A 14794-nucleotide genomic window follows, 5' to 3' on the forward strand; every position below is an offset into this window, starting at 1 on the left:
TAGTGTATATATAGCATATAGAGCTAGTATATATATAGCATATAGAGCTAGTATATATATAGCATATAGCATATAGAGCTAGTGTATATATAGCATATAGAGCTAGTATATATATAGCATATAGAGCTAGTATATATAGCATATAGAGCTAGTATATATATAGCATATAGCATATAGAGCTAGTGTATATATAGCATATAGAGCTAGTATATATAGCATATAGAGCTAGTGTATATATAGCATATAGAGCTAGTATATATATAGCATATAGAGCTAGTATATATATAGCATATAGCATATAGAGCTAGTGTATATATAGCATATAGAGCTAGTGTATATATAGCATATAGAGCTAGTATATATAGCATACAGAGCTAGTATATATATAGCATATAGAGCTAGTATATATAGCATATAGAGCTAGTATATATATAGCATACAGAGCTAGTATATATATAGCATATAGAGCTAGTCCCGGGCTGTCCACCAACAGCTGTTTCACCTCACTGAAGCACTTGTCAGCCTCGTCAGTGCACTTGAACTCTGAGTCACTACGGCGGGCAGGCACGTAAGTGGCTCAACCACAGTTGCGTAATTGGGTATGAATTTGTTGTACCATGAAAGCATCCCAAGAAATGAACACAAGCTGACTGCATCCTTTGGTGGAGGTGCTTGTGTGATGGCTTGGACATGTTCTGTATCTGGCTCAATTCCCTGTGCAGTCACTAAGTGTCCAAGAAAGCGCAAGCTGGGCTGTCTGAACTGGCACTTTTTCTCATTTAAGCGCAGGCCTGCATTCCGAAGGCGCTGCAGCACTGCATCTAGTGCAGCATCATGTTGAGCTTGTGTACGTCCAAAGCATATTATGTCATCCAAATAATTTTGGACATTTGACACCCCTTCCAGGACCACAGACATCATCTTCTGAAACGAGCGGAGCGGACGCTAACCCATAGGGAACACGGCAGAATTGGAAAAGACCCTCATGAGTTATGAACGCTGTCAAATCTCTGCTATCTGGGTGAAGTGGAAGTTGATGGTACGCACTCTCCAGGTCAATTGTAGAGAACATTGTAGATCCAGTTAAAGTAGCAAGCAGTTCTTCCATATGTGGTAGAGGATGACTGTCCACCACTATAGCTTTATTTGGTTCTCTAAGATCCACACACATTCTTATGCCACCTGTTTTCTTTTGTGTCACAACGATGGGTGAAACCCAGGGTGATGCGTCAATACGTTCAATCACCCTAGCGGAAAGTCTATTCAGTTCGTCAGACACAGCAGATCTAACAGCGAAAGGCAGACGTCAGAGCTTCTGACGTACAGGTAGAATTCTAGCTGATACTTTCGTTAGCCAAATGTATCAGTTCTTCACGTTATACTTCCATTAGCCAAATGTATCGTTTCTTCACATTAGCAGAGACATTTCTGGTTAGCCAAATGTATTCTTTCCTTTATAGTTCACTGTGTGCTTTAGTTTTCAAGCTTCATAGGTGCATTACTGCCACCAGTTGTTTGGGAATGGAATTGCATCTCTGATCGTCGTTCTCAACAAGTTTGACACTTATTGATGATTGACGGTACAGGGGCCAGTCAGGGGCCAATGAGATTTCAGATAGGGCCCGGGCCCCTGTGGCCCCGCCCCTAGAACCGCCCCTGGGAATTTCCACTTGTGTATATAGTGTATATACATATGAGTGTAACCTCATCTATCCAATCAGTCATACATGTCAATTAAGGCTTCACTGATTGTTTTCTTGGTCTCTTGCTTCATGGTTGCTTCACTTTCATGTCAGTTGAATTCTATCTTTCATAACCATGTTGTTGAGAGGCCTGACAGTCAGCATCAGATGCCTCTGGTGTCTGTGAATGTGTAATGAGATTGTATGTCTCATGGATGTGTGTTTCATTGCCATGAAACAAACTCAGAGAAAAATATCTGATATCTGGATTGAGGACCTGTGAGGCTTCTCCATTTTGACTATTGAGGAAAAACATGAAAGAGACAGAGTTAGAGAGGAGGATTTGGAATAAAAAACAACCAAAAAACAAATCAAACCAGAACAACATTAAATTCTATCCTGCCCAAAAATTACAGCACAGCTTTCCTAATACAACATTTTTCAAAGCACTTAGAGAGCAGTTTTTCCAACCGAAATTGGAAGTGTAGGATCATTATGACACCCTCTGAATGCACGCCAAGTTTCGTGGAATTCCGTTCATGGGGGGGCCACACAATAAATTAATTTATGTTACTATACACCAACTGGCCTGTAGGTGGCCGGAGACAGTTTTTTGTGAATATCTCGAGAACCGTAGGGCCTAGGAGGACCACCTTTTTTTGTATGTTGGTCTTAAGGGGGCATGTCAACCCATCCCATTACCACTTATTTCATGTATAAGCCACCTAGTTAAAAATTAAAAGCAAAAATTAGGTGTTTTCATCACAATATCTCTGGCTGACATGGTCAAAACTGCACGAAATTGAAAGTGTAGGATCATTATGACACCCTCCGAATGCATGCCAAGTTTTGTGGACTTTCGTTCATGGGGGGCCTTACAATCAAATAATTTATGTGTACATTTAGTGACCGTACACCAACAAGGATTCCCGGGACACTGAAAGACCGGGGTACACGAAACTTGGTGGGCATGTAACCCCACATGGATAGCATGGAACCATCGTTTTTTGTTTTGATCTGTAGCCCCCCCGCTGTACTGGACCCCCCGAAAGGAGGGTAGGGCAGACACAGTTTTCTGTGAATATCTTGAGAACCGTAGGGCCTAGGATGACCAATTTTTTCCGTATGTTTGCCTCCAGGGGTCATGTTAACCCATTCCATGTGCACACATGTGCATAAACTGATACACACGCACACACATACATTCACAGTAATCATACGTATGACACATACTCACACAGTAGACATATGTACGCATGCATGCACATGCACAAACACACATACGCAGGCAAACACACAAGCACGCACACGCACACACACACACACACACACACACACACACATAAACATAAACGTGTACACGCACACATGCACACAATTCAAGAATTTCTCAGAATTATGAACAGACAAGATGGGGGTGGGGTTGTATAAAATGAATTTTACATGTGAAATCTATGAACTAATCATGATTTGGTACTTGTTGTCTAGCAGATACCAGTGAGAATTGAGTGTGGATAATGCATAAGACAGTTAGAATCATATAGGCCTTTCAGCGTGATTTATTTTTGAGGAAAAAAATGTGCTGGACTGGGCGGCGGTCATATTTTGTACCGTTCTGCGGTACATCTAGTTTTTGTGAAAAAAAATGTGCTGGACTGGGCGGCGGTCATATTTTGTACCACTCTGCGGTACATCTAGTTTTCTGGCCTATTACATTGTAAAACAGCTAACTTGGCAAGACCTGCAGAAAAATTAGCTAATTTGAATTCTCCCAGGTGTGTTAATGTTAATGGGAAGGTTGGAAATAGAGCAATTTTCATATTCCTTTAATTTAACAAAAAACAGAGAGAAAGAAAGAGAGCAAGAGAGAGAGAGAGAGATAGAGAGAGACTGAGAGAATAACAGATGAAACGGTTGAGCTGGGCAACCAAAAGGACAAAGTCCATTGAGCTGGTTTAAGTGCTGGAGAGACCCATGTGCTCTATAATGAATTCACAATGAATTGCCATGTTGCCATGAAACGCTGCAAGCACACGGGGCAGACACACGCCATTACTCGGCCCTGCAGATGAAGAGGCAAACCTCAGCACTTTACACCAGAGAGCTCAGGCTGGTGGAGGGAGAGGCAGCGGTGCTCGGAGCGGTGGAGTCGGCGGTCAGAGATCCATCTGTGGTCCTAAGAGGAAGAGAGAGAGAGAGAGAGAGGGAGAGAGAGAGAGAGGGAGAGAGAGCGAGTGAGACAGAGAGAGAGAAAGAAATAGAGAGGGAGAGAGAGTGAGACAGAGAGAGAGAGAAAGAAATAGAGAGGGAGAGAGAGTGAGTGAGACAGAGAGAGAGAGAAAGAGAGAGAGAGAGAGAGAGAGAGAGAGAGAGAGAGAGGGAGGGAGAGAATGGGAGAGAGATGGAAAGAGTTGGAGAGTGTGTGCGTTGCTTATGAGGCCTCTGGATGGGAGATCAGAGCGAAGCCGACAGGGCTCTTTAGCGGAGCAGGGGCTGATAGGAACAAAGGCTGCCAGAGCACTAACCTGAGACTGAGAAGGGGTCTGAAGATACAGAACATGGTGTGTGTGTGTGTGTGTGTGTGGGGGTTAGGAGCAAGAGGGAAAAAACACATCACAGGGCTCTCATTTTACTCTGGAGAAAGGTGGAGGAGGAGCAGGAGAAGAGGGAATGTAGTAGGGAGGTGAGGTGGTAGAACAAATCCACCTTAATCCTTTGTAAATTACCATTGTCTGACTGACAAAAGATGGGTGGTGTGTACATTTGGCTACGGTTCCACATAGAAAAGGTTTGGCTTGACACGGATTATGCCTTGTCCCCAATTAAATTGAGCTTGGAATAGAAAACCCTGAACTGCAGACATTTTGTCTGACATTTACACCAAATTTGGGGAGATTAAAAACATAGTCCTTCTCCCCACTCTAACACAAGTGTGCAAGGACACAAGATCCTGTGTTTGTATACATCTAACCAATGATCTTTATCAATAATACATTTCTGTAAGTCTCTTATCTTAATTCACAGATAGAACAAACTGACACCCACTTAAAGACCACAGCACCAGCAGACAGAGACATGTATGAACACTAAATGGTGCCATAAAAGTTACAACCTTCTCCATAAATTGTTGCTTAATGGATGAAGTGAAATAATACTCAATCAGACCACGTTTTTAATTACATTTTAATGCCTCTACATAAAGTCAAAATAAGAATCAACTCCATGTCTCAAGTTACTGTGTTATTTATTTGGTTGTCTTGCATGCTTTCATGAATTTGGACAAAAACCTTCCAACAAGCCATTTTGAAAACTAAAATGATGGCAATGATATGATGGACTGTGCAAATAAGAGGAGTAGACGAGGCGAATATGAACTGACAAGGCTTATTGAAAAAGGAGGAGATTGCACAAGACTGAACCAAGTCCCTCAGGTAATGGAATTTCACAAGACAAGGATCTCTACCGAGTCCCCTTTTTAAACACAATTTGTACCAAAGGACATAGTGTATAGAATATGTATGACCAATTTCAATTTCTGCACCAGTTCTGCATTTTGTATGAACTATTCTCATGAGCAATGAACATATGTATGTACTGTATGTCAAGGTGAATTCCATTCTGTTGACAGTGCTGGTGGAGGTTAAGACTCAGCAATGCACATAGGCTTGAGCAATGTTTAGCAATGTTGTTTCAGAAATTATTTATTTAGTTATTCATTTTATTTGTTAGGGACCATGTACAATTTCAATATAAATGTTTCCATTTGATGCATTGTAACATCATTAGCCTTAGGCTAATTTACATTTTAAGTGATTGTTAAAAAGGTCACTGTTATCTAATGGGTTATAACTGCTTATTAATAGTTTGTAAAGTCTTGACAACTTCATTAATAACCTATTAACAAATCATTCATAAACCATTTATAAGGGTATCCTTATAATAAATTGGTACTGATCATTCTGTAAAGGAACTATAGTTAGACACCATTTGTAATGTTAAATCTTATGTTAGCTGTTTTAGCTTGCTTACAGTCAAGAGAATTTTTACATTTTTCATGAAGAGCCAGTGTGGTATGTTGACTGTGTGTAGAGTAAAATATACCTTTGCTGAACTACACCTATAGAGTTCAGAGGACAGCAACACACCTAGAGTGTAGTGGAAACATTGCTCCAACCGCACTGAAGGCACAAACATTTGCTTGGGATGTGACCTCCATTTAAACTGATCTTAGAGGAGGCAATTAATCAGGGATTGTCTGTGCAAAACTAATGAGCTTCCTTCCTCCCTTTTTGGTCTACCCAAAAACATCCACTTCAAAGTGTGTTCAAGTTATCCTTTCCATATCCACTTTTTCTCTTCGTCCATCCCTGCCCACCTCCCTCCCTCTATCTTTCTCTCTGCATCTCTCTCCATCCCTACCCTCCTCCCTCCCTCTATCTTTCTCTCTGCATCTCTCTCCATCACTACCCACCTCCCTCCCACTCTCTTTCTCTCTGCACATCTCTGTTTCTCCCTTGAATAATAATAACATCACTATAATGACTTGATAGACTCTTTTTCCTATACCTCTAGCTTGGTCGCCCTCTCTCTCTCCCTCTCTCTCTCTCTCTCTCTCTCGTCTCATGCTCTTCCCTCTTGACAATGTAGGTCTTGTAATCAACTCCCGTTGTGCCTATGCACGCCCACTTTTCACCCCTCAGGTCCCCCGCTGTATTGGGTGTCATGACTCGCTTGGTAATCAGCGGCCCATTTACGGCCATTTTCCCTGCCAGTCTGTCATTTTGTCCACACTCTCCTCTCGCAAGAGCACAATCACGTCGTTGCCAAATTGCAGTGTTCTCTCAGGTCTCTTCAGAGAATTTATTAAGACGAGCCGTCTCTCACACTGTCCAACCCCCCCCCAGAACTCACTCCGAAAGCCACCCCCCAACACAAACACAAACTCGTCCCCACTCCCTGCTGCAGCTCCCTCCGCTCATGTCACAGCTACATTAGAGTGTGATCCGACCCAGGGGTTAATGCTCTTCTACTGGGCACAGGACTGGCAGGGTTCCAGGCCTTCTGGGTAGCAGGCCTGGCAGCGCAGGTCTCGGATCGACTCATTGAATCGGTTTGCCAGCATGGACAGCTTGCTGCCATGGCACAGGGAGCAGGGGGCACAGCCCGAACCGCCACACTGCAGACAGCCACCGGCATCCTGCTGGCATGCCAAATAAACACACATACCAACACAGAGACAAACAAACAAGACAGACAAGCAAATACAAATAAGTGCTAGTACACATTTCAGCCATGGAATGGTAGAGTCTCGTAAGAATGTCTTGACCACAATTGTTGCTGGGCAAACAAAATGGCGGGGTCACAATGTTTCAGAAATGTTTTGAGAGCAGAGTAAGGTTTATGTTGAATGTCAGGCTAAACAGAGGGTAAACGAACAGAGGCTAAACCGGAAAACGTGTCTAATCACATCTGTTTAATGATAAATAAGCGTATATAGGTGGATAGGCTATACTTAAAACAGTAGTATCTGTTTGGACCACTGATTAAATTGGATACTCAAATCAGTGTTGGTGGTTGTAAAATATGCTCTACATATGCCTTTGTAAAAAAAACAATAACGTACAGACAATAAAAGCAATTTTTAAAAGCAGGTCAACAGTGTTACCAATTTGCCGATCGCTGAATCGTTCAATGTCATCACTTGACAAGCGGATGTGAATGTCATCACTTGACAAGCGCATCAGAATCAATGTCATCACTTGACAAGCAGATGTGATTAGACCTGTTTTCTGGTGTAGCCTTGTGATGTTCAGCATAAACCTCATTGGTTTTATTTTAGTTCTATCAAGATGGAGGAGACAAAGCTCAACTCCATGGGGAAAGGGAACTAAAGAAGGGGAATGTGGTGAGAAGACATGACATGAGGAGACTTGGGGACTAACTGAGATAAAGTGAAGAGAGAAATAAGTGAGTAATGAGTGATATCAACAGCGAGGCAATCAGGAGATAGACAAGAGGACTTTTGAGGCAACAGCAATAGTGTTGCATGCTGATTGCTGAACACATAAAAGCCATTTTAAGACCTAAGATTCCTAAGTACGGCTAACAGCATCTACTTGAATCCAGATCCATTAAACACAATTGAGCAACACTCCAAAAGTATAAAGAGAAAATGGAGCTGTTATATAGTTACAGGCCTGTATGAAATGACTATAATGGCTGCAATAGCTACCTTGAGTTTTGGAGAGGTCATCTCTTTGTTTCCATGGCCACACTTAGTTCTGTGCTTGCCTCTGCTGCGGTGGCTGTGACCCTTGGAAACCTCCTCCTCTCCTCCTCCTTCTCCTCCTCTTCCTCCTCCTTGATCCTGCCCAGCTCCTCTTGCTTCACTCTCCCTCTCCCTCCTCCTCTGGGGTGCAGGAATGATCCTCAGGTTACTAGTGTAGATAATGATCTTCCCGAAGTCCAGCACTGGGGCCTGGACCAGAGCAGACACACGAGAGGGGGTGAGGGGGTGGGGGGGTATCGAGGTCACTCGGAGATGCGCTCTCTCGGCACAGCATCGCAAACAATAAAGGCAACAGCGGTGATCAAAGCATTTCCTCTCGCTTTCATTCACCAGCCCTGATCCCACAGATGTGAGCAGACCCGAAGGGGCAAAGGACCGCAAGAGAGGATGAGAGGACGACATGCTTTATCATCCTGATCCTTTGAGAGAGTTAAAAAGAACCTTTTGAAAGAGACATAGAGTATGCTGTTGTTCTGCCTCTTCCCCCCTCTCTCACATACACTTTTTCCATGACATCTCAGAATTTTACATCTCTTTCCATTATGAAGCTGAAAAGAAAAAGCGGTTACACTTTACTTGACAGTGTCGACATAAGAATGTCATGACACTGTCATGAACGTGTCATAAACAAGTTAAAACCGTTTATGACATAATGCTTCTGTTTTTAAGTGACATTCGGTTTTTGTCATAACAAGTTAGGGATAGGATTAGGATTAGATTTAGGATTAGATTTAGGGTTAGGGTTAGGTTTAGAGGTTAGGATTAGGGTTAGGTTTCATATGTCAAGACAGTGTCATCTCACTCTTATGTCGATACTGTCAAGTAAAGTGTTACCGAAAAAGCTAAATCTTTTTAAGATTGTATATGTACTGTCTATATCTTATTACAGTATGATGAGTTCTCAGAAGTTTGTCGGAGAAGTTTGAGCCTTTGAATTTTTCTTATAGGATCTTGATCTGGCAATGTTTCTGTCATCATGAGTATTAAACCGTAAGTCACAAAGATTTTCAGAGGCCTTTGCGGTTTGGTGTTTGACCAGAAACCCTCTGGAATAATTTTGGCAGTAAAAAAAAAAAAAGGGCGAACGACAGCCATTTTCTCTTGGGAGCCCTTCTAATACTAAAGGGCAAAACTGTGAAGTGCGACAGGAATGAGATAATGTTATATAACCCAATTACAGAGGTCTTCACTTATGATGTGGAGAGAAAGGCAGAAAGAGAAAGAGTTCCATTTATTCAAATGTTGGTATAAAAAAAAATACACTGATAACCTCTTTTCATATCTCCAGGATATAACATAGAAATGTCAATGTCCTGTACCGGCTAAAGAGATAATACTATTAATCCTGATAGACCATATTAGAATTTATGAGCATTCCAAAAATGCCACCCTGGGCACCATAAAGTAGCCTGCAAGAGAGATAGTGCAAATGTTAAGTATCACTGTGGCCTAATAGCTTTCTTAAAGGTGTGTTGTGATGTGTGTCGATGTAAGATGGGCTTTTAGGAATTAACCTTTAATGTTTTATCCCATTTTAATGTTCATCGCCACTTTGTGTTGCTACTCCTACAGACTTTTGAGTATGATTAATTGCTAACCTTTAGCTTTCCTAACAAGGTAGAAGTTGTTGATCTCTAGGTTGACCTGTCACATAGATCTACATTTCCATTATCTATTGATATCCTCAACACTCACATTAGGGTCTCCCTCTGGAAGGTCACCGAAGGTGGGAGACCTGAAGCCCGTGACCCCCCGGTAGACGTTGATCCTCTGCGCGTAGAGCCCTGTGGGCTGCTCGGGCATGTCAGTGAAGCTGCAGAGCTGTCCGGCGTCCAGGTGGCGTGGGATCTTGGTGTGCATGAAGCTGTGCGGGTACTTCTCCTCGGGGCTCTCCAGCTCCTGGCCGTCCTCGTAGACGTGCTTGAGCACCCGGCCGCTGTACGACGAGTTCAGCTTGAAGCGCACCTTACGCGGCTTCGCCTCCGCGTACCGCGGCCCAAACGTCCTCTGTGACTCCTCCATGTCCGTTGTTTTTTTCGCCTCACTCTGTTTCGTTGCTCCGGAGGGAGAGTATACCTGTGGCGTACGCTGCGGAACGCCCTGCACACCTGTGTGACACGGGAGCCGTGTGAGAGGCGAGCTCCCTGCTCACTATTTGCTGCTTGAGATCCAGCCCACCGGCAAGCTGGCCCTCCATCCTTCACTGAGTAGTGCGCCGCTAAATTATTCAGCGCTAGGCCGCGTACACAAACGGGCTGCTGGGAAAACCAACACCGTGCGGCACCATGAAATAATAATGTCTCAGGGAACGACGGCAGGTGCGTCTTCCGTTCTTCCCCCGCCCCGAAAACAAAAGATGCCTCCACTTCGATACAAATGATTCACTTGTCGTTGTGTGGATTTATATGCCATGTTGTTTTTGGCACTGGAGCAGTCGGGGAGAAGAATCTAAGGGGAACGGGTTGATGGTTTTCTCAGTTAGATAACATCCATCTGCCACAGCACACAATGCGCGCAGTAGAGTCTCTATGTGTTATTAGAGAGCCTTGGAGCATACACTTTATCGATTACACCAAACACCAAATGTATATATCACATCATTTTTCAAGCTGCAATAAAAAATTTATAGTATCATCTTGTCTGTCGTTTTAACTCTATTATACAATTATCCAGTGACATCAGCAGATCACATGAAATAGATTTCTGGGGCAGCTGAGAACCATTTTACAAGACAAAATGGCAGCCATTAACCCCAATGCATATCCAGATCAATCTACCAATTATCTCTTTAGCTGCTGATTATTATATTCCATCTGAACGCACAGCCATTTTGTCACTTCCTACTGGGTTCATATCTGGTGTACAACTATGGGCTCAGTCAAGTGAAAAATTGCTTTCCATGCCTCTCAGGGAAGGATTCATTTGCTGTTTCAGAGCTGTAACTAGTTAAGACTGGAACTATATTAATTTACACAAGCCCCATACTCAGCAGACTGGTTTTTAGTTTGCGCTTACCTCGAATGCTTTTGTGTTTATCATCTAGGTAGTATTGGGTTAATTCTGAAAGAATATTTAGTTTTAATGTGTCATGCTTTAAGTTGACAAAGACAAAAAATCCTGAAACAAATTGAGCTTTTTTTGCAAAAAAATTACAACAACAACAAAAAAAACATGTGTCTAACTATTCATTAAGATGTAATGTGGCATGGTGTAGCAGTAGCAGTGTCACCACCTGACTGTACATGTAGGTGAGTCTGTCACTTTGGATAAATGTGTCTGCAAAATACCAGTCACTTTACTTTTACTTTACCTTATGTGCCAGTATGTATGAGAGATATGCTAATCACACTAGCAAAGAGGAAACAAAAGGTCGTCAACATAGCTTATTCATTCCCTTGCGTGACCCTGAGGATATGGAAGCCAATGAAGTCACTAGTGTTCTACTAGACAGGCCCAGAGGAGTAGGTCTCACTGACTGACTTGAGCCTCTTTTCCCTTTTTGGTGCTTCATGAATTATGCACCACAGGTGATTTGTTTCAAGCAGGTTTTTATGGCTCTGTTACCAACTCACACAGGCAGCTCGCCTGCCGGGTTCTCTGTGTCTTTATGGCGTCCGCCATCTCTGGCCAGGAATCAAATCAAAGGGGGCGAGAGTTAAAATGTTCATGGTTTTTTTTTTCACCAGTAAATTATTGGTGCGCAAAGTTTACTTTGTTGAGAGGCTTATCACAGCGTGACAAAACAGGTTTGCTCTGCAGAGGACAGGAAGAGGGACTCACTTTCCCTGAGTCAGGTGGCTGGGACTATATATTTTGGGGGAAGAACCTGCTGAGCAGAGACAAAGCTGAAGCATCAATATTTTATGAGACGTGTCATTTATTAAGCCGGTTATTATGACATGGAAACTTACTTGCTCATCAATTACTTAAAATAGACTTGATGTCTGTCAAACTTAATTATTGTAATTATATAATCTGGTAAAAAAGACAAAAATATGGTAATGGATTTCTATGAATATTTCATCACAGCACTATGTTAGATCAAGCTCCTGACTACTGCAAGCTCCTCTCAAATTTTTCTTATAATTAGCGTCTTTCACACTGCATGTAATCTGCCGACGAACTCTCCTTCCAGTAAAAAAAAAAGGTCATACCGACTGTTTTTAGAGTTTTGGGCAATGTTCAGATTTAATTGAAATGTAACATACGGTATACAAATGATATTAACATTAAGGTTAATATCTTAAATCGTGTTAACCTGGTATACGATTTAATAAGCTTTCTGATTTATGCCCCAACTTGGCAACCCACAGATGCATCTGCATGCAGTGCACAGCTCCCAGGTGTGAAGATGAAGATATTAAGCTGACGGCATGGGGGCTGCTTGAAACACTTTAGAGGCATCACGTCCCATTGCACTGATCCCTATGGATCAAATAATGATCATCACTCAAAGATATGGCAGGTGATTCAATACCCCATTTCATCTTAACATTGGCTTTTTAAATGGGCCGCTTGGAGTGGCTGGGGAGACGCACGCGAGGCGCGATCCGTCTGTCTTTTGGCTCAGGCCCAGTGCGGTCAAAGAGCCTCTGTCTTATTTCCTGTTAAAAAGGTGTTTGCATGTGTATTTGACTGAAATGTTAATAATTTACTTAACCTACTGCTGTGTGTGTGTGTGTGTGTGTGTGTGTGTGTGTGTGTGTGTGTGTGTGTGTGCGCGTGTGTGTGTGTGTGTAGGCCCACTACCCGGCTAGTTATCATTGACGCTGTTGTCTTAGCGCAGGCTCCCATGTGTCGATGATGGGCATTATCCACTGACCCTTTGGGAAAGCCTCCAAGGACCCGTCAGCGCCTTCGCTTTGGTAGTATCATGTAGGGCCTGGTACGAGCTTCCATTGACGTTGGGGGCCATGTAAAATTATATGATGTCAAAGCCTCCGCGTATCAGAGGGGAATTAATATGGCGTTAAAGGGAGCTCTTGGGGGTCTGAAGACCGATTGCAGCCGCAAGACAGCAGGGGCAATTCAATCAGGCTTTGGCTTAAGCTCCCAAAGAGGCCAAAGTGATATATTGAACCTTCCTTATCCTGCTTTGCTCCTTCTCTCTCTTTCTCTCTCTCACACACACACACACAAACATATGCACGTTGCACACACACACAAACACATTTTGCACCATGCACATGCACCTGAACGCACTCACATACACAAACACACACACTCACTCTCTCTCTCTTTCACACACACGCACACAAGCACATGCGCGCGCACACACACTCACTCACTCACTCACTCACTCACTCACTCACTCACTCACTCACTCTCTCTCTCTCTCTCTCATCTCTCTCTCACACACACACACACACACACACACACACACACACACACACACACACACACACACACACATCTGCACCACCACCAGCAGCAGCCTAACAGCTGAAATGAATAGACAGTGGATATGGTGGAGAATTCCCAAGCCATAGCACATTTTCAGATGTACAGCTTGTTCTAACATGACTGGGCTTGATCCAAGGACACAGTAGCACAGCTGGCGAGGGCCCCCCGTGGCTCGAGTGACCTGGCAGGGGCCGAGCTCTAGCTCATAAAGCCAGACACACACACACACACACACACACACACACACATATACATTCTTACACACACCTACCATACACATACCACCCCAACCCAAAATTATCCTAGCTCAATGTCATTCTCAATTATGAGATATACTGCTTACAGACTTGTACATGAACTACTTTTATTCTAATGATTTTCACAATCATGGGTGAGAGCAAACAGCTTCTCTTCAGTCAATCCCTTCCATACTGTGGACACGGGGCAGAGGTTAATCGAAAACGTAGAGCTGACTGATCATAATCAGTATTTAGTGCTGCAGGTATATCAGAATTAAACAAAAGATGCCTAAGTGTCAATGAAGGGCCTTTCATGGAAAAGAAAACTAATTTAGACTACATCATCACTTCACTACAAAAGAGGATTTGATTCTGTTTTTAATTAAGCAATTTGTAAATATATACACAGGCCAATTTTGGAGAAGCTTTAAAGTAGTTTTTCAATTATAGCTAATGTTTATATAAGAAAAGCAGATCCCAAATCCTCTTAAATCAAGTAAATGAAATGTTGTGGTTATTTCCATGAGTGTGTTTGTGTGATTTACAGTAATAACTGACTGCGGTAGTGAGTGACGGCAGGGTTCTGACCCAGTGGGGCGCTGAGAGAAACACAGTGTCTGCCTCTCTTGGCAGGTCTCTCACTCTTTCCCCTGGTGCTCACTCATGCACTGGCACAGACGCCCACGCGTGTGTTGGCACAGAGTGCCTGTGCCCTGCCCACGCGTGTGTTGGCACAGAGTGCCTGTGCCCTGCCATTCCTGCTACCTGGAGGTTGCATGATAAGCCGATGCATAGTGTTTCCTCTGCATCATGTAAAGCTGGCGTATGTGATTCATAAGACCTAAACAACGTTCCATTCAATAGCCCTGTATTGGGGAAATAATGGTAGTATTGCTTACTACCATTATTTCCCCAACTGTTTTCAAAACATTTGTTTAGTCTGCAGATTTCTAAACTATCAGTTTTTGTGCTGCAGCAGGTTCCTGGTTAGCCCCGTTAATCTTCACACAAAAAACAAGCCCAGTTTGTGTGTCCGCATGACATAAGGAGGAGTGCTGGCCTGGCCATGCATTCTGATGTTCGGTTCCGCGCGCAAAGATCAAGTAAAGATCAAGGCCCCAGCAATGTTTGCCTTCCCGCTCTCTCCTTACGCCTAATTGCCCCTCTCTGTCTCTTTGCCT

At 43.1% G+C, this 14794-nt stretch overlaps 1 protein-coding gene across 1 annotated transcript; it reads right to left on the reverse strand.

Moving 5' to 3' along the window:
• Positions 1-6146: 6146 nt before the first annotated feature.
• On the reverse strand, positions 6147-10543 carry LOC125286850 (glutaredoxin domain-containing cysteine-rich protein 2). The gene is made up of 3 exons (XM_048232164.1): positions 9667-10543; positions 7915-8160; positions 6147-6882 (listed from the first exon to the last, which is right to left on the reverse strand). Exons 1-3 carry the CDS (start codon positions 9991-9993, stop codon positions 6709-6711), a joined length of 747 nt encoding a protein of 248 aa, XP_048088121.1. The 5' UTR covers positions 9994-10543; the 3' UTR covers positions 6147-6708.
• Between the last annotated feature and the right edge of the window lie 4251 nt (positions 10544-14794).

The sequence above is a fragment of the Alosa alosa genome, chromosome 2 (genome assembly GCF_017589495.1).
Source record: "Alosa alosa isolate M-15738 ecotype Scorff River chromosome 2, AALO_Geno_1.1, whole genome shotgun sequence".
Lineage (NCBI taxonomy): Eukaryota > Metazoa > Chordata > Actinopteri > Clupeiformes > Clupeidae > Alosa > Alosa alosa.